Source organism: Halyomorpha halys, unplaced genomic scaffold (genome assembly GCF_000696795.3).
Source record: "Halyomorpha halys isolate HHAL.00 unplaced genomic scaffold, Hhal_1.1 Scaffold968.1, whole genome shotgun sequence".
Lineage (NCBI taxonomy): Eukaryota > Metazoa > Arthropoda > Insecta > Hemiptera > Pentatomidae > Halyomorpha > Halyomorpha halys.
The window spans coordinates 466,389-487,769 of NW_027114226.1; the positions used below are offsets into that span (position 1 = coordinate 466,389).

The window sequence follows — 21,381 nt, forward strand, 5'->3', positions numbered from 1 at the left end:
ATATGATTAAAGTGTCCTTACTACAAAGACAGCTAGCTGCTAGCTATAAGCTCAAGGCCTCCCCCTGACTTTCACCCTCCTGTTGCGGCAAGCCGAGCACTGGAGGGGATTATTACCCAATCCTCAGCTCCTTATACACGTGGACTCCTTCATCCTATATACCTTCCTATATCACTCTAGGCAATGTCCATTTATAGAGCAGCTATAACTTACTTATCATTAAATATAAATATATACAGAAAAAAAAATATATCAAGATTTGATTTGGGAAAGACGAGTTTTAATAGCTAGTCTGGGGCGTTGCTATAATCAATTTGTTGGGAGAGGCAAAATCTCAAATTTCTAAACAGTTTTGAACAGATAGTTTTTACTTGACAGTTGCGTATGACACTTGGTAACAATAAATTTATTTTTTATTTAAACAAAATATTGACTATAACAATATAATATTAAACGAAAACTAAATAATATTGACAATAAGAATATATATCTACAAAATTCCAATTTCTTATCTTTAGGTATTGGTTTTTGTAACTTTTTTTGGAAAACGTTTTTGTGTGAAATATCAAATTTCATAACTTTTCGGGTTTTAAATTTTTTTGCGGGGAAGATGACACTACTTACCCCTCCCATGGCGATTTCGCCTAGTATAGCTAAAATAATTAGTGTTCTTAACCGACTTGATCTATTGTTATTCCATTATTCTGAATTTTATTTTTATATAAAAACCTACCATCTGAAAAATAGTAATTAAAATTAAAATAATATATATTTATGGGAATTTCAGTCAAAATGACTTGAAAACTAAACCTTGAATTATTGCTTTTTACTTAGTGCACGTTATAGCCTTCCTAGAGGGCCATCTTTAGGGTTACAATATAAACAAAAGTTTGTTTACAAATTGGACATAATATATATAATGAATGAAAAGAATTTGTAAACTAGATCCCCTAGACAAATAGGGAATACCGTAAAAACAAATAAATAAAATAATATATGTATACTAATGTCTAAATCCCATGAACAAGGTTTCCTTTTTATTGGGGCTATAAATATTAAGTATTTCTATAATTAAATTGTTTTAGAAATTATTTAAACAAGACTTAGTAATTAGATAATTTATATTTATAACTAACTTACCCAAGTTGGGTTGTTGGCTTTGCAAAATGGTAAACGGCAGTACTATACATACTTTATTGCCTTTGTATTTAAAATAGATCTTTAAAAATTGTATTGTTACAATTTGTTAATACAAGTAATAATACAAGTTGTATTAATATTCAAATTAAAACATGATTTTTAGCTCTAATTCTGGTTAATCGGTATTAACCTTTACTTTTTATTAAATACATTTTTTTTAAATTATATATATTTTTTAAAATACCATTGAATTTTCAACGTTTATTCTTATTGTGTTTGATTTTTTCTAAAATTGTTATCATTTTTAATGATAAATAAAACGCGACATTTTTTGATTTTCAGTGTTGTTTTTGTAAATAAATAGTTTTAAATTGTAATTTTAATAATTACAATTGTTAATAGACAATTGATTATTGTTTCTTATTATAAACCCTATTGTGATATTTCTGTTTTCTTTCTCACCTTATGCCATAAAGCCATTGGATGAATGGGTTACAAAATCCTTCCCTTCGTTATTGCGTTTCAGCGTACTTGTATCAAATAACTGAGGTATCTCTATTAGACGAAATGGTATATACTGAAATAGTACACCTCACGCCATAACCATTTAAGAACCCAGAGTGGGATTTACCGACTTTCGACACCAGTGTTCATTTCTCAACTCCTGGGCTGTTTTATGTTAGTTTAAAACGGAAAACAAGTTACCGATGTTTGGTACCACATTGTTTGTTTTAATGTCTTTTCCTATCACTAAAGTTAGTTGGTATTAAATTTAAAAGCTTGGTTAAATATCATATATAAAAATTAGTCTTACAATTAGTGTATTACCGTACCCTCAAATTTCACTTAGTTTATGAACCATATGAGCCATTCTTTTAACGTTGAAATATTTCTTCTGTTTATTTTTATCATATGATAATCCATGGTCTAAAATAAAATTATAATACAGTAACAGCATTCTGTGTATTTTGGTTTTTAATATTTTTTTCGTATCAATGAATTTATTGTAATTAAATAACAATTACTATCATGAATTATTTGTATATCATAACATACTCACTCAATCATAAACCATAGATTTATTTTTAAAAGTATAATTGTTTTTATTTATTTTCATTTTTTGCATACAAAGTCACACCTACCTGTCAGTCATCAAGAAATGTTGCAAAATTTTATTATTAATACTGCGATTTATAATTTGTATTTATTATTGTGCTGTATTTTTTTTTTAATTCGATTTTTGGATACTTCGTAGTTTGAAAAGTCAAACATAAAAATTTTATTTTATTTTTTTTGTTTTTTTCTATTGGTCAGTTACAAAGGTTCATAATTGAGAATAATCGGGGTTTAAGCCCACTTCAGTCTGGAAGCAATTTTGTAACACATTTATAGTTAAATTATTACCGTAGTCAACAAACAGTATTTAAACATTATTAATGTAGTCTAGATATTTTATAAAATTTATTCTAATCTTAAAGTTTTTTTCTGATTCATTAATTATTGAATAGCCATATTTTTCTGGTTTAAAAAATTTGATGTATGACTGATGGAGTTAGTTGCATATTTATGTGATTTATTTACTTACTGTGTTACTTCTCTGTAAATTACGTTTTTCTTCAAGAGCGTACCCAGAATTAAAGCTGGGGGAAGGAGGGAGAGCACAATAAGGTTGTATGTCAGCAAGGAAAAGGCGAACGAAACTAAAATTTTAAGAAAATCATGTATAATTGTCGCAATGCTTTATTAGTTATTACAATTAGTATTTGCTTAAAAAAAAATATATTTTTATTAAATTAATAATTTTTTTCACTTCTAAGGGAGGGGGCAGCTGCCCCAGCCAGGTAAGCTTATATTTTGTAACTAAACGTCTTGAGCTATTTTAAAAACTACAATTCTAATTATTTATTATCCTTTTCGTGTACTAAATAGATGTTCTAATAGGATTTTATCAATTGATGTATAAATGTTGATACAACTCTTTGTGTCATTATCATTTCCACTGGTCCTGAATAGGAAATTCCCTGTTTATGAATATTTATAATATGCGAACGGTGGCTGGACGGAGCAGGAAGGGTCCCTCCTATAAATATATATATTCCTCCCGATACAGGGAAGCTCACCAAGGACGGCGCTTGTCTTCCGGGCTCCTGGCTCTACTGCTGTGGCGAACGCTGTATTTAAAGGCGCTATTGTACTCCCCATGGGTGCGATTAAAAATAATAATAAATAAAAATAATGCCTCCCAAAAGAAAATAAATAAAATAGAAGCATTTTGTATAACTTTTCAGTTATTGTTCAATCCATATTTTAATATAGCATCGCTTATTTAGTGGTATGGCTTGTTATTGATAATCAGGACATATTATTATAAGTTTATTTATAAGTTCAACGTACTTAGTTATTGTTATCATTCTATTAGCTATTTACTTGGTGAAAAATAATTAATTTAAATTTATAAGTATGAAAAAAATATATATATTAAGTTCATAATTATCAGTCGTATAATAAAAATATCAAGTTTAATATATAATTTGAATTATTAAAATAAAAATATTATTATTATTACTCAGTTACTATGGAACAATATTAAGTTTATGTTTATGGATTTGGTTTAAAACAGTTTTAGGCCTACCTTCTACGCCATAAACCCCTGATGAAGACCTGAAACTCAGGTTGAAACGTCGGCATAAAATAAATAAATATTGTTTTGTTTATTTATGTTGTTATTTGCTGATCGCACCCTCCGACAAACTTCTCCAATCATTAATCTACGGCCAACTATCTACACCTCATAATTAAAATATAGTTCAACAATGGAAACACGTTCTACCATGTAACGCTTCATTTTTACTAACCCTACACTATCAGCAGTCAAATGATTTTTTTTAACAAGGTTTCAAATGGTGGTCAATTAAATAATTAATTGTTAGTAAATGTGCTCTAATATTTTTATATTTTCAACTAAAAGTTGTAGTCGTCGATTTCAATTTAATTGTGAATTCACCCATCAACTCCACTAATTTTTTTATTGTTTGTTACCGAGATAACTACAAATTTGGTTAGTGTTAATTGTTAATTTCAATTGATTTTTTTTCCCAACGCTGCTAGCTAGTTGCTTCAAATTGGAAATGCATTCTACAGAATTTTCTTATAAAGTAGCCATATCATTTAAGTTTGACTATATTTTGATTCCTTGATGATGAGGAGACTAATATTAGATATTGAAACAGAGGAGTTGCTGCAACAAAAAATTGGAGGGAGGATAAAATCTAAAATTTCCCGATAATTTTGACCGAATTTTCCAACTTCCCGGAATGAGGTATAATTCGCAATAGATTTAATCCAAAACTAGTTTAATAAGAGGTTTAACGAGAACTGCAGTTTGTCAGTCTCTGAATAGGTCTATTTAAATCCTAGGCGGCTCGTATCCTAGCAAATGGTTCGTAGTTTCATTATATCGTTATAATTTTTTATGAAAGTACAAAAATATAACTAAACGGTAAATAAATAATTAAACAAATTTTTTTTTTCTAATAAAATAAACTGTTATATTTTGTTTTTTAAATGATTCTTTTTACATATTGAAAGTAATGAGTGAAAAATTTCCTAAATATGTTTTTACGAACATTTCGAAAACCTCAGAGCAATCCTTATGCTACTATTTATTAGTTACTTTGAGTATATTATAATTATATTCGGACCATTATAAAGGGTTATATGATGTTTGTGTTAGGCATGTACTTTTTATCATTACGTAGCACTTTTATACTGATGATATGATTTTATTTCTGTTGCAGGTAAGCTAAGCATCTGTACTATTTACTTAACTGTGATGCTGAGCAGGTGTAGATTATTTTTGATATTTTTAATATCTAAAATACTGTAAATCCGGTAAGAGATAATTGTAGATTTTTTATTTAGTTATATTTGATGTGAGGTTGTCCTTAGATTTGTTTTCCTACTCGATGCAAATCCTTGCATTCTCTATGATGCTTACTCTCAAGATCTTTCTCAAAAACTCAGTGGTATACTTGATGAAGCTGTCAAAAGTTGAAGTACTGAGAAAAACAAATGCCAAAGGAACTAAAATTGATGATGATGATGATGAATTCAATTCTTCAGTAATGGGTTTCCCCTATCACCTGAGCACTGATAGGTGATTCAATGATTGTTTAAAGTGAGACAGTTTTTGTACGAAGTAGTAATACGGGTATCGTCAGCCTTATGCTACACCTCATCACCAGTGCTGTCTGTTCCCTATGACCCACGGCCCCTTAACAACTGCGATCAACTTCTTGTAAATGTTTAACATTTCTACTTTTCAAATATTAAATAAATTTATGAGTTTAACTAGGATGTTGTATATTTCGGAAAGTAAATTTTCTAAACTTGTTGAAAGACTGCTAATAACTTTAATATTTTGAGATTGAATCCCATATCACAACCCTCGAAGAATAGTGGCGAAATTAGAGGATAGAAATAAATCCCATCTAATCACCTTTACTCATCGTCGTGAACCTGCCGACTTTCCTACAGTATACTTTAATAATGTTACACTTACCCTTGTAGAACAGATCCGCTAACTTGGACTATATCTAAATGACTAACTTGGAATCCTCACACAAGACTGAAAAAGGAGGAAACTGCACGTCGATTTCGACTATTACAGTACTTACTGGACTAACGGTCCGAACTTCCAATTCATTACAAAAGAATGATCCACATGACAATAATTTAAGGCCTATTTAGACATATGGAGTCGAGCTTTGGGGGTCCACTAAACATTTGAATTCCTCACAATCCAATATCCAATCCTTACAATCCAAAATCCTTCGTAAAATCCTCAATGCTCCTTACAAATAAAATCATACATAAAGACCTTAATGTTCCATATGTAACCGAAATAACCCGAACCAGATATCATTCCTTCCGTTATGAACCCTTACCACCCAAACCTACTAGTTTCTAACCTTGCTTCCTCTTCTATTCCTGACAATCCTCCGAGGCCCTGAAAAGAAGATTACCTCGAGACCTTCTAATGTAAAAATGTTATTAGAGTTCTACCAATTGGTAGTTTCCCTACACACCTTTTTCACTCCATTATAAACTTACTGAAAATTTACTAAATGTATTATTATGTACAATTGTAAATTTCAAGAAAGATATTAAAAAAACAAAAATAAAAAGGAGTTGATCTCTATTTTTTTCCCATCCAATTAGCAACTCAGTTATCGCCAGCTGTTAGCTCCGTTTTATATGTGAACCGCTTAAAAAAAATTCTTTTGGATGCATAACACGGTTCCAAGTTGTTGGCTAAGATACCTCGTAGCGATAACCTACGTCCTGTTGCATTGTAGCCACTAGGGAAGAGGACGCTACCTCTAAATACCTGATAAAGATATCTCTACGATATCCAGTGTTGCCGTAGTCCTAGTGCCCTTGAAACGGTTTCGACGGGATTCCACTTCATCAACAAGTTTTTATTAAGGAATACCGTGTCTATTACATCATTACTAGAAACAATACGCAACCGTCAACATTGGATTAAATGTAACATTATCCTGTTGCCTTGATTTTTGTTACACGATTATTTCTGAGATGTGAATGAAGAGTTTTTATTTATTTTTTTCATACGGAGAGATTTCCTCCTTTGATATCTTTAGGTTAAAAGAATTGGGAAAAATAATTTATTATAAATGAGCACGAATGATTTTTACTGATATTAAATAATAGAAGTAAATACGAAATTGAATTGCTTTACCACTGTGAGCAACAGAGTTTATAAATCTCCTATCAGTTTATTTGTTACTTGAAAATTTTATGACCATAGGACTGGCTTATTACTAATAATTGTAGAAATTAAAATCCGGCGGTCGTAATTGTTCAGATGATCATAAAATTATAATTGTCTGAGTGATTGAATCCAACACTTGCCTCAAAATGCATTAAAATCGGTGTTTTTAGATATCAGAGCAATGTTTTTTTAATGTTCATAGAAATTTGCCAAATAGTAACTTGCATTCTAAGACATGTTCTTTTCAACAAAAATTGGGAAATGATGTCTATTTTCCTGGACATAGATTCATTTATGATCCCAGTGGATGAGCGTATGATCTTGATTTGTATTTTCTTTTATTTTTTATATACAATACTTATGGTTGTATACAAATATATTTAGGCATTTTTAAATTATCTTTTTTTTAGAAACAAATTTCTCCCGGAAATACGAGACCATCTGCTAACAAAAAAAATGATAAAAATATAACATTATATTATTCCCGTATCCTGATTACAAGACATCCAAACTACATTATGGAATAAATTAAAGTTTTGAGGGATCCTAGGGGTTAGATACACTTATAATCTCGTGTTAGTACTTATAATTGGTATTAGTTCAAAGAACCAAAAAAGTTATTTGGAAACACGCTATATCATATATATTTAAAGAACTTTTTTCATCTTAAAATTATCAACTAATAATAAATGCACCAAACCTCAAGATTCACTCTAAACTTTTCTTTAGTAAAAAAAAATTAGTTAGGTTAATTGTATTAGATTTATTAGTCTCGAGAAGTGCTCCTATAAATAACTTACATATCCAACCAGGGGGGCTGCATAATCTTACTCTACTCCAAAACAAAAGTTACTAAAAAAACCACGCACATGGTGATTAGATTTACGTTGAGATTAATAGGAATGTCCGCCATTGTAATCTAAACTGCAATAGAATGCCGGCAGTGATTGGCTCGCACTCTTCCCCTACTCCTGTGCCACGCCCCGTGGTCCATCATAAGGCCCACTGTTTTTGGCTTCAAATAACCTGCCACTAAACCTCCCTCAATTATACTTCTTCCTCCAATTTGTCTAATTAATTCCACAATTTTCTATCTTCAACATTTTTAATAATTCAGTTTTATAATGATGAAGAAAGTTGTTATTAAGTCTTTAATAATTGTAAAAAAGACTTCTGTATTAAACATTATACGTATAATACAAATCTAGCATTCCGACTCAATGTTTTTACCAATACGAAGAAAAAAAAATAGAATGGAGTAAGAAAAGAAGGAACATAAGCAGTGTTGTTAAGGGAAGCGGGTTATTATTTTTTACTTTTCACAAACGATTCTCAAATTGCGTAAAAAAAATATTAGTTCAACTGCCTTATTGTTATAATTTAATTTTGATTGCACTTACTGATAAGATTAATTTCTATTCTTATTTTCTAATTAATTTGATTTTATTTGTTGTGCTATGTATGAATTAAGTATTTAGGTTATATTTAAATAGGCTTTATTATATATTAAATCGTTTTAAAAATGGTTTAATGTTGATTGCGTAGAATTATGTTTTTATTTCAGTAAAATATGTTTTAGTACTTGAATCAAATAATAAATTGTAGACTTGGATTCTGTAATTCCTTGTTTGGAATCACCTACTTGTGAAGTACACACGGAGACTGCTAAGGGGTTAGTGGTGTCCTTGTTCTTGATGACATCAGATATCCATTCTCTCTTTACCTCACTACCTCAAAACCCTCTAAGGATGATTTATTCCTAGTAACTGATCATTTCGATCATCTCCTTATTACAATTTATATATGTTGTTTAGAACAACATATAAAACGTAACGTTATATCTCATGAAATATAATTCCTCAATCAATATTGCCGAAAACTGAGTCGGGCGTCTTTTTATTTATTTATAGTTTTATTTAAAGTAGTTCGTCGATATTGTAAAATTCATACAGGTCTTACAGGAAATATATGTCTAATCAATAACTGATAATTCCATCATTTTGTCTATACTGAAACGTAGGTTTCTGGCGTAGGTCGAAAATATAAATCCCCATCTTCGCAAAAATCACTTTTACCTTCAAAAGATATCATCAATCTATCTATAAATATTTAAAAATAGAAGATGTTTTTACTTAAGCAATTTTTATCTTTTATATGAATCTTCTTCAACGAAATAAAGAAACCATTATCATCGACATCAACATCTGATTTCGTTTAGAAAAATTTTCAGCGTAAAAATCTTTCTGGCCCAATCTGACTGGTCCAGCTTTGTAAGTAGCAACAAATCCTTAATCCTTAACGAAGACTGTTCTGCACCGAAACTGTTGAAAATAAGTTAATTTGGTCAAATGTAAAATTTTTTTGTCTTATCCTAAGAAAGTTTAAACAAATATTACTTAAAATCTTTTTAAAAAGAGCAGTCCATTTAATGATGATCCGAAAAAAAAAAGTTCACGTTTTAAAGTATTTTAGCTTTTCATATTTTCCTAAACTAACTAAACTGAATTCGGTGAAGACACATGGAATAATTTCAATGTATATCCATAAAACAGTAGTAACACTCAATCATAAAATGTTAGTCAAAAAAATAAACTGCACAATAAAAATATATATCCGAAATATTAAAATTTTCTTTATCCTTCGAACTTCTTAAGTGTATTTCATTGGAATTTTGGAAAATCAAAACATATAAATGATTAATAACTTTTTTCGTGAATTTCAGTTCTGCCACAATCATGGGTAATAAGTAATAGTGATAAATGATCACATTCATACCAAAATTTAAAAAATAAATAAATGAAAAAAAATTATGTATAAATAAATAAAATATCTATTCTTAAATAAAATGAAAATAATCAAACTATCTGTATAAAGAAGTAAGGATAAAATAAAATAAGTCAAATTTTGAAATAAACAACAGTAAAAAATTACAAATAAGTTTAAAAAAATTAAAATTAGCCAAAAAAAGTACAAATAAATAAATAAAATCTCTATAGGTATATAAACAGAAAAATAAATAAAATTAAAATTTAGAACTAATATAACATTTGAAAAAACAAATAAAAATAAGCTCTAGACCTTCTAGCATAGATTTTTCACCGAAGCTGAAACCATTCGACCAAAGGCCTATTTTATTCACGATATACTGCTATGTTTATTTATTTTTAATTGATTACTTTTTCAGTTTAATTTGAATGGTTGCCGTAGTATTAAAGGGTCGGCCTTGACAGAGAGCTACTAAGGGCTGTAGGGCAGTAGGGCACGGCTAGATCAATACAGCCCTTACCATCCCTATCGACCTACCACCACCCCTGTCTTCTTAGGTCCCTCTTTGTCTTATTCCTATCTACGGTTCTATAATAGCCTTAGCATAGGTGTTTGTATTTATATATTTTATTATAGCCATAAAAATTGGAATTAAATAAATCTGCATAAGATTTTCTAATTTAATCTCCAATTTTACAACTCTGAGGTTATTATACTTTTACAGAAAAACACTACAATTTCTGCCCATTTTTATTCCATTCCATTTTATTGTAGATTATATCTACAAACTCTAAATTAGAACAAAAATTAATATATTTATTTCTGCATTCATCTAAATTTATTTTTAAATATTATAACACCATCGGTCTATTGAAGACGTCCCTAGCAATAGTGATATTAATTTTAATTTATTTCGAAAGATAAAAAATTGTGTGATAAGCCTGCCAGCTGTTATTCTTGGCAACTATGAAAGATCTCTCCCCGATATATGACTAACCTAATTCAGTTAAACATTTTTGTTTCTAAAATAATTTAATTAGTGATTTCATTATTTTTAACTTTCTGGCTAGCTTTATTAATTGTGGTATTAATGTGTTGGATATATGTTATTTACTTAGTAAGAATTTTAATGTTAGTCGAAAACCATAAATAATTAATTATTTTCCCTTGATGTGTGTACACTTTATTTCTAATAAGATGACTTTTTTTTTTTTTTAATTTCTTGTTTTCCTGATATAAGGAACGCCCCGTGACGGAATCGATACTACAGAGGGCTTATAGCCCCGTATCGTACAACTAGGATATTTTACTACTTAGATAGCAACCTTAAGAAGATATAAATAGTTTGGCCTACTTCCAGGCTATCAGTTTAGAAATTTGCGTTTCAAACAGCTAAGATATTTTTACTTCTTTTTTCCTATTAAACTGCTTATAAATAAACATAAATATCATCTATATCGTCATTATTATACGATACTTTTTGAGGAGGTGTTCATAGTAAATGAGTATAGAAAGTTGTGACAGGTGAAGAATGTATCGAAATCGATGAGATTGCAGATATACTAGCGAGCAAGGGTCTAAAAATAATGCCATTGCAATACATCAATTTGCTTCTTAAAGAAAGAAGTTGAGACCTGAAAAATGTTAAAGAAACTTTCTGAACCGAAAATCCTATTATATGAAACAATACGAAGGCTTTAATATATATCAAAGGAAAAAGAAAAATCTAATCTCAACGTGTTTTCCCACTACGGGCCCAATGTACTTCGGTAAGAAGCCATTCTATGCGATTTTAGACGAAAAGAAAAAGGACGTTACACTGTGAATCTTTCAAAACTAGTAAGAAGCTCAGTGAGTTTGTTATTCAAAACTAAATTACAACTTTGTATTGAGATAGAATGTAATTACCTCATGGGGAGTTGAGTTGCTTATTAAGTAAAACACTGGATTCATTACTCTTGGGTCAGGTTTATTTTTCGCCTGAAACAGATAAGTTGTTATATCCTGACATTGGTGGTCCCACTCTTAGTGCCTAACCAAAGACTTAAACCCTCAATGGTTTTCGTATCGAAAACTTGTAGAAAGGAGTATAAGGGAGTTATAAGTTGCTAGGAAAAGTGAAGCCAAAAAAGCAGGCCTTATGATGAACTCCAGAGGCGTGGCGCAGTTGTAGGACCCAACCACCGATCAATTCAAACATAAACCTGGTCTCCGAGGGCGTGGCCAACTCCCCTCTTTTTTGCTTTTCTCCACTTTGAATGTGATGGAAGCAGATGAATTATAATTTTAATAATGTTTGTAGTATTAAAACTTTGCATCAGTAAAATTTTTCAAAATTCTTCGTTGCTGGTTACCACGGGTGAGAAACAGTAAATTAAACGATAAGTAAGACCAAAAATGACCTATTTCATTTTACAAACATCCTTCAGTACACTTAAAAAATATTCAGAGTGCAACATGTCAACATTATTTCTAAATTCATAAAACATAATACAAAACTTCTCTTTTTACAAGTTTTCAATTATAGGTTTGCTGAATATATGAATATTTGTTTCCTTTAATTTTAATTTTGTATTGAAAGGAAACCTATTTAGGTGTAAAACGTACACCAAATAATTTATTTGTTTTTTTGTAAGAGTTATTTTTCATGCCCCTAAACATGTTCCCTGCAGTTGCTGACATACGGTACCATCCAGAGTGAGTATTATGCAGTGAGCTAAGTGGTGGACATGAGAGTCCATTATTAGAAAAGCCCGCAATGCCAATGAGAGCTACGTCTAGCTGAATGGAGATTGTTTTGTTTGAGCGAAGACGCTAAATGTGTAAGCCGATCCTTGACTGGGATAGTGAAGCCAAGTATTCGCTTTGTCTAATATAGAGGAGGAAGAGCCTTGGGAGCAAGGTCTTTTGGAACCAGGCCAGTGCCCCCCTCCGGCTACAATTTTCTCCTTTTCTCCAATTGAATTTCCTTCTATAAATAAATATATCGAAAATTGAGCAATCGATACCGCTCCTCTCCCAGCATGTAATCCGCCAACACCATTCTTCATTTAGTTTTTTTATAGAATGATATGCCGAAGTCAGATTCTTCTTGAAATTTAACTTATCTCTGTTATTAATAAAAACTTTTCGTTTTAGTATTGTTAATAAATTAGATTTATCTATCCTTATAAGGGATAGCCAATAAAAGCCAGTGAACTCCGCTCGCTGTATAGGTATCGAGTAAGTTCCAAAGGAATGGAAACTCTTTCCCTTCAATTTTAAACTCGTAGAAATGTATTTCATTTCCATTACATTATTTTTTTGTTATTTATCTGCTTTTGTTTTATATCTCTTTCTAATTTGGGAAAAGTCAACATTCCCCAATATCTCTTTAAAAAATAATTAATGGTTTGCTGTAAAGTTAAATTAGAACTCGATTTTAGTGGAATTAATAGATTTGCTACCTTGTAGAAGGATTAAAATGGAGGGAGCAGGCTGGCAGAAAAAGTGAAGCCAAAAGACGAGCCTTATGATGGACCAGGGGCGTGGCAGAGGATTAGAGGATGAGTACGAGTACGAGCCAATCACTAGTTGTCTTCTGTTTTAGTTTAGATTACTATGGCGGACATTCCTATAAACCTGATCTCCGAAGGAGGGAGTGACTTTCTTAGTTTCATTTTGAACTGTAACGACAATCGTCAATCCTCGAATTCAGCTTTGAATTAAAACTAATATTATTTACTTGAAATATTTCTTGTGGTTAAGTTTCATGGAATTATTCCTGTTCGAGAACGATGACGCTGCAGTTAAAGAACGAAGTTTCCTTCGAGGTTTGGAATATAACAAACAATATAAATGAAACGAGGGGCTTGTTGCTAAACTATTATGAATATTCAAGAGGATTCCCTCGGAGCAGGATGTATTCCATTATGTTATTGCTACATCTTTATTTAGCATTGTTTAAATCAACGTTTATCAGTTTTGGATGTGTTTCCTTCAAGCCTTTCAATCTTGATTGAGATAAAAAAAGTTAAAGTAAACCTTATATCTTACGCCGTTTATCTTTATTGTGTTGTAATTTATTTAATATTAAATTAAATCATTTAGTCATAATAATTAAAAAATAAAGTTTTGACATCATATTATGATTAACTTCATATTTCAATTAGACTGTTGGTGTACAGTGTTGACAACTCCTTCTCCAAACAAAGGCAATTCTTATCAGTGCCCACCATTGGCACCTAATTAAGCATTTTATACCCTTGGGACTGATTTAACGTTTTAATGGCCAGTGGCTGTATTTATCCCTCCTAAAAGCATGAATTTCCAGTTCAAAACAGCTAGGTTTCCAATTTCCGGTTAAAAATTGTTGCTAACTTGTTCAAAAATTAACTATAAATAATGCTATGAATATTAAGTTAGTTTACATTAATTTAATGTCTGAAAGGCTCATCTGGCCAGTGACAATGACCACAAAAGGGCTTGGGAAATAGGTTTAGATCTTTTTAAAGAATACAAGAAGGACGCTGGGATAAGCTAAAGGTTTGGGTAATTCCAAATCTAGATTTGAGACACAATGTTCAATTAATGGGGTACACTGATGATAACAACTTTACTGGACAAAGCAGGCAAGAAATGGCTCTATTTCAGAGGAGAATTTACATAGTCATCCTAAATGGAAATGCCTCGTAAAGATGAACCAATAAGGAGCTCTCTGAGCAGTACCAAAATAAGGATGTGGTGAAGTTTGATAAGCTTAGGAGGCTCGGTAGAGCTGTTCATAAATCGTGAACAACTCTGATTTTCAAAAAAAAACTTATGGCAGAGATCTTGCTGCTGTATCTCATGTACTGTTTCAGTAATGGATTGTTGTCTCATACAGTAGTAGTATATAAATGATTTTAGAAAGAAATAGTTGATAGATCAGAGGTTTGGTTTTAACTGTTTTATCTAATTTATTCGTAACATTGGACTATGCAAGTAGAATATTTTGAAATTTGCATTAAAATGACTGTACTAATATAGAGGTTCATGGCGTAAAAGTCAAGCATTACTGGCTTAATAAAAGACCGTGTTAGACTGTGTTTAGGCATAATAAAGTCTAAACTGTGTCTAGACGAACCCTGTTGGGGCCAAAGTGATATATTGCTTCAGCTGGACAGGAATTCTTTAAGGAAAATGACTGGGATTGACACGGGTCATTTTAGACTTCATACACATATGTTTAACCTCAAGCTTACGACATTACTCTTGTGCAGATTCAATGTGCACCAAATAATGTGCTGAATGAAACAGCTTACCACATATTTGTTGGTGTTATCAATTTGCAGGGTTGAGTTTTATGCTGTTTGGTGTGGATTGTGTACAGGCAGTGTGAATTGATCAATCCCTTAAGTATACTCAGATTTATAAAACCTACCCTTCTCAAGCTGTAATGAGCTCATTATAATCTTTTGATGTAAATGCGCTAGAACATTGTAATGGGGATGGCGCATGGTGGATAGGCCTTATAGGCCACAGTGCTTTAAGCTTGATTATTATTATAATATATTAAATGCTTTAATAACACTTAGGAACTTTAAAAAAAAATATTTACCTAGTTTTTTATTTAAAACTATGTTTTTGCTAGTTTTATTTGTTTATAAATTGATTTTAAAAATATGACAACTATGCTTGCTGTATACAACAGCACCCATGCTTTTCTTTTTATATATTTTTTTTTTTGGCAAATCATATGTTTTTATACAAATAGTTTTATATTTTGGTTTTATCATTAGAAAATTGACCAAATTTTTCTGTTGTTTTTTATGTAATATTTTACTAAATTTCAAGTGATCATTTAAATATGAAACGATGCTGTGGAGTCCCCCAGTCACATAATGGCCAATCTCTCTTTGTCTTGGTTTATGCATTTCTATGTATGACCTTTGTCGGGAGTTCTTTTTTTCTCTTAATTGTCTTTGTATTGTACAGTCTCAATTTCATAGGCATTATTTAACTAATAACAAGGTAATTTGTATTTAATAAAAAACAAGGTATAAAATAAATATTTAATTCTGTACAGTATGTGTAGTATTTAAAAACATTGAATTGCTCTAAAAAATATACCAATTTTTATTTAAATACGATAATTTTTTGATGATTACATAGATTTAAGATAAAATCTAACTAAAAGATAAAAGACTAACTTTTCATTCATATATTTATGTTTTAAAATATCAAAAATGAAAAAATTAATTTTGTAATAAATCTTATGGCTAAAATAATTTTAATTTCTTCAAAGGTGAAATGAAAACACTGTCAGTGCTCCCACAATGTTTTTATTAAATTGGTATTGGCAATGGATTTATCTAACAGATCTAAGTATTAAATATTGAGGTATTAATTGTTTGAAATCATTTTTCAATTTTATTAAAATTTATTTCAGTCTTCATTGTTTATTAAAATAGTTGTTTAGTAAAATGAATGGCCTGTTTTGCAAAAACACTTTCTCAAATGTTGAATTCATTCAGCCTTGAACTAGAATGAATCCATCATTTATTAAATTACAAAATACATTTGGTCCCTCTTCTCCCGGTGGTTTTAAAAGAATGAAATAATATCATAATTTTTTTATTTGATTACAATCTGTTTGTAATTAACATCATTTATCACCATACCAATTTTTTTTGTGTATTTATTACTTATGATCAAATTTTAACTCGATAAGTCTTTTATGGTTATAAAAAATGTATTTAATTTTAACTAACACTTACTTGATTTATTTAATTTGAATTAACTAATAACCAGAAATTTTTGCTTAGTAATCAGTCTTTTTTTCTTAAATCTATAAATTATTATGAAATGTCTCATTACAAACCACCTATGTATTTAGTGAGCTCCACTATTCCCCAAGAATAGGAATTCAGAGGTTGGTTGAGAGAACAACAAAACCTAGATCACTAAATTTTATTTTTTAGTTTCACTCTTGTATTCTTCCTTTCTGTTTTCCCATTTAAAGTATCAATTTCTGCCAAACATATATTTAATACCCTTTTACACCGAGGAAAGTTCAAATGCTTATAGTCAGGAACAGGGATCACTCAGGCTTGAGAGGACAAATGAGTAGTTCTAAAAAATAATTTTCTGCTTGATATAGAAAACCAAAAACAAGGTTATGAGGAATTACATATGATTAACCACCTGTTGACTCCATTATATTGTAATTACACATAGTAGCAACTAATTCGTTGGGTCAGATATTTCCTATTTTTTCTAACTTTCAGGTTCTATTTTTTTTTTAATTATGATTTTTTTCTTTCAGGTTGATGACCAGATGAAACTGTTACAACATTCGTGGTCCGATATGCTGGTCCTAGACCACATGCACCATAGGATGCATAACAACCTCCCGGATGAAGCTACCTTGCCCAACGGGCAGAAGTTCGACCTGCTCAGCCTTGGCCTGTTAGGTGTCCCCAACCTAGCTGAACCTTTCACTGAAATTTCGACCAGGCTTCAAGACCTTAAGTTCGACACCTCAGACTATATCTCCATCAAGTTTCTCTTACTTCTTAATCCAGGTAAAAAAAAAGAAATCAGTTGAAACATTTAAAATTTATAAATTGTATCATTTAGTGAAATAAAACTGACATTCATCCACTTTTTTTTTATTATGAAAAAAATTCCATTTTACTTCATCTCTTGGATGAAGACGTTTGATTTATTCACTTCTGAAGTACATATGATCTGAACAATACTTTTGATTTATTGGTTACTCAATTTATCTTGAATTAATTGAAATAATTTTTAAATCTTAATGTTTCGAATGGTAAAAATTAAATTATATTGGTTCTAAATAATGAGGAAGATGGTCAGGTTATGGTTAAAAGAGAAACAAAAATTGTTAACAACTATTTATTTTCCGACGCTTCGCCTCACTTTGTAGAACTTCATCAGGGCTGTTGATAGCTTTGGCGACTTTTGTTCTAGTTAATATATAACTAAATATAATTAATATATTTGTTCTAGTTAATGCATTGAAACAAGTAATGTATTTGGATGAAACCTGGTTTAAAAATAATTCCCTAAAAAATTTATTAACACTATATTTGCATGTTGAATCATTTACATTGTGTTTAACTAAAACGAATAACCAAAAATAAATAAGACCATTTATAACATTTACAATAAAACTTACAGCAGCTAATAATGCTGCCCAGTTGACTAAATCAGTAATCATTTAATCATAGGGGATGAGTTTGTTTTAAACTCATATTAGGAAAATGTATATATTCAATTAATTCATAAAATAATTATTTGTTAAGATAGGAAGAATAGAAATTTCCTCCTTTTATGTTTAAAGATTAAAACTGTTTGCAATTTGTGGCCATGTTTTGGCTTGTTCCTAGTAAATCCAAATATGACTTACATAATTAACCATTCATATTCAATAATTAACCAATTCAAAAAATTACTATTCCTTTTTTGTTCTTTGTCTACAAAAAATAATATTTAAATATTTATTCCTCAAAGATTAATTTTTCTCTGAGTGTATTGGCATGTTCTAATTGTTCCTTATTCTGATGTTATTAATACTTTTGTAATAGATACATTGTTTCACTAATGAAAAAATTTAATTTCATTTGTCATTTAATGATTAGACGATCGGACCACTCTGAACACTTGTTGAATGATATTCTGCTAATTTAATAATTTATGTAGTTAATTTATTACAATTTTTTTGTTCAAAAAATGTCATAGTTTTCTGACAAGACAACTAAGTCAGATTTTACTTCTTCTTTGAAAACTAAATGTTACTACACACATTATTGACTCTCATAAATTTACAACTTGAAATAAATGATATTTTATAGTAGAAATGATTATAGAAGTTTGCATGTTGTTATATAGATGTAAGGGGACTGATGAACAGGAAGCACGTCCAGGAAGGCCACGACCAGGTTCAGCAGGCCCTACATGATTATTGCCTAACTTCCTATCCACAAGTTCAGGTACGTATTGATTTCATCATTTTTTTTATCTTAATTGAATTTTTATGAATATCAACTTATAACTAAATATGTGTTTTCTTATTATTATTCAATTTGCCATCTCATTAACTTCCTACTTCATTCAGGCAATATTTGAAATTTATTAATTCATAGGATACAAACTTTTTTGGTTTGCCTCTTGCACTGCTTAATCTATAGGCCTACCTTTGTTGTAGAGTGTATCAAAATTTGATGACAAGTGAACTTGTTGTTTCTATTCCCGGATTCTAGGCGCTCTGCTACACTTGCCGTGTAATAAACACATCTGATTATAAATTTTTAATGACGTACATTCACAATGTGCATAGGTAACTAAATAAATATATAAACTAAATAAAAATAATTACAAAGCCTTTATTTTTTTTCTCCGAGCGTAATAGCACAACTGCCTATTAAAGGTGTACTGTGTACCATAGGAACTACCAAGGAGAGCAGCCTTTGTGAATCTCCACCTACTTAGTGTTATCGGTTTGTGTAGCTTAGGATTACCATGTATCATAAAAAGAGCTGTTTGACTATTGCAAATCTTTAACCCTAAACTCAGGGAGAGATTTTAATTTTTTCCACGTGCTATGTGTGGTTTCTCTGCCCCATTTGGCCTGAATATCCTGGGTCGTTAGTTCTTCATCTACCAGAGATCCCAGGTTTGGGAGTCTTGAGGTTACATTTTCAGATGTACAAGCCCTCCACAGTTCCATGGGTACAAACTCCTAATGAATTCCTAGAATCCTCCTCAAACAAGTTTATAAGAGGCTCCCTTGAACCTGTGATGATGGCTGATCAAACTGTACTTTAGATAGACCACCCTTCCGTGAAGTAGGACTAATGGTACACCTGGTTTGTTAAGCACTATATTTTTTTACCCTCTTACTATTCAGCCTTCAGCTTAATCTGTTCCGGATTCAAAGATTCTGGTCTATTTTGATGGTCCTCTGTGAGTCTATCCATTTTGTTCTATCTACAAAGATATTTTTAAAAGTATTATTTACAACTACTAAGTCTAACTGAAGTTTATCTTTTTATTTTCAGGATAAGTTCAATAAATTGTTAATGATCTTGCCAGAAATACACTCAATAGCTGTACGAGGCGAAGAGCACCTATACATGAAACACTGTAATGGAGGTGCTCCAACACAGACATTACTAATGGAGATGTTGCATGCAAAAAGGAAATAAATAATCGAGGTAGGCATCTGCATATTATTATTCCTTTTACAATTGAAAAATTAAAACTGGAGACAATGTTTCTTTATCATCTTAATTCTAAGGGAATAGAAACAATGTCTTTCAAATAAAGTTTAGTTGCTATGAACTCTTGACTTTTTCTAATCAATTCCAATAATGTTCAATACTTTTTTTTTAATTATGTAAAGAATTCACAACATGATTTATGAAATTTGTGATTCCATGTTTCAGTCACCAAATAACTGTAAGATATATATAATACTGACTCCTAAACCTACTTACTAGATTTGTTTTATACTGTAGTTTGAAGGTTTTGGAATTAAGGACACCATATGGTATCTAAACTGTAGATAACTAAATCATAATTGATGTTTTTCTTATCAGAGAATTCAAGCTTGATGGAAGAAAACAGTGGATCCTGAATTTAGTATTACTATTTCTTAGTTTATGTTTCGAAGTGATAACTAAGCCAAGCATAGGAAAAGACATTGTAGTAGTATTAAAGTAATAGTTTTATAATAGTCAACTAAAACAATAAATACAAATAATATGATTTTTATTAATGCACTCAAACTGTTATTCGTTGAGTTCATTTTACAGTTTTATTTTAGTTATGGTAAACCAATATTTATTTTATTTTAAAATAAATATTGGTCAATGATTTTGTTATTGTTCATTCGTTTCTTCCATTCCATACATTAAATAAGGTGAAAACTGCATGATGAACAGAGTAAATTCTGCCCCTTATAATTCATCTATTGATTTTCCTTTGAAATTTCATTACCATAATTTGCGGAGTATGAATATGCCTGTTGAAACATTCTTAATTTGATAAGGCACTAGAATTTCAATCCTAAGCCACAGGTTTCACAGAATGAAAAGCGAGAAGCTTGAGAAAGAAAATTTGTTTTCGAGCTGTAGATTAATCCAGAATCTTTAAATATAGTAGTAACAAACCGGTTAAGTGCCTCCAAATGCTTTTCCAAAAGATGAAGGGACCTCAAGCAGTTACCACAAGAATGGGGGAACAATATAATCCCTGTTCATAAAAGGAAGCAAAAGTAAATTTGGAAATAATTGATCAATATGCCTCTTCAGTTGTGTATATGATATAATCAAGAATTGTAGTATAGTGACCTCTAATGCCACAATATTTCAATTTAACCCCATACCTTGCTTGCTCTGGCCGATTATCTAGTCCTACTAGCTGATTCTCAGGAGGCTTTCCAGTCATATTTTGTCGAATGACATGAAGAACTGCAGCTGAGAGAGTTGCAAATAAATCAGACTAAAAGCAAAGTCATGTGCTTTGGAAAGGATATTGTGGTGTCCAGGATTTCATTTGATGGTGAACCCCTAGGTCTACCAAATATCTTGGTACAACTATAAGCTAATACAAAAAAGAACAGGAAGTTCTAAATTGAGTGATGAAAGCCAATGGGCTTTACTATCAGATATAAAAAACATAGGCAAGCAGGAAGT

At 30.5% G+C, this 21,381-nt stretch overlaps 1 protein-coding gene across 4 annotated transcripts in view; it reads left to right on the top strand.

Moving 5' to 3' along the window:
- Positions 1-21,381, top strand: part of ftz-f1 (ftz transcription factor 1) — a 348,349-nt gene that overhangs the window by 323,074 nt on the left and 3,894 nt on the right. For all 4 annotated transcript variants that reach the window (XM_067051449.1, XM_067051451.1, XM_067051450.1 and 1 more), the window contains 3 exons: positions 16,986-17,244; positions 18,575-18,675; positions 19,744-19,899. In XM_067051449.1, the coding sequence (XP_066907550.1) occupies positions 16,986-17,244; positions 18,575-18,675; positions 19,744-19,890 (507 nt within the window). In that variant the 3' untranslated portion in view covers positions 19,891-19,899. The remainder of the gene's footprint in view (positions 1-16,985; positions 17,245-18,574; positions 18,676-19,743; positions 19,900-21,381) is intronic.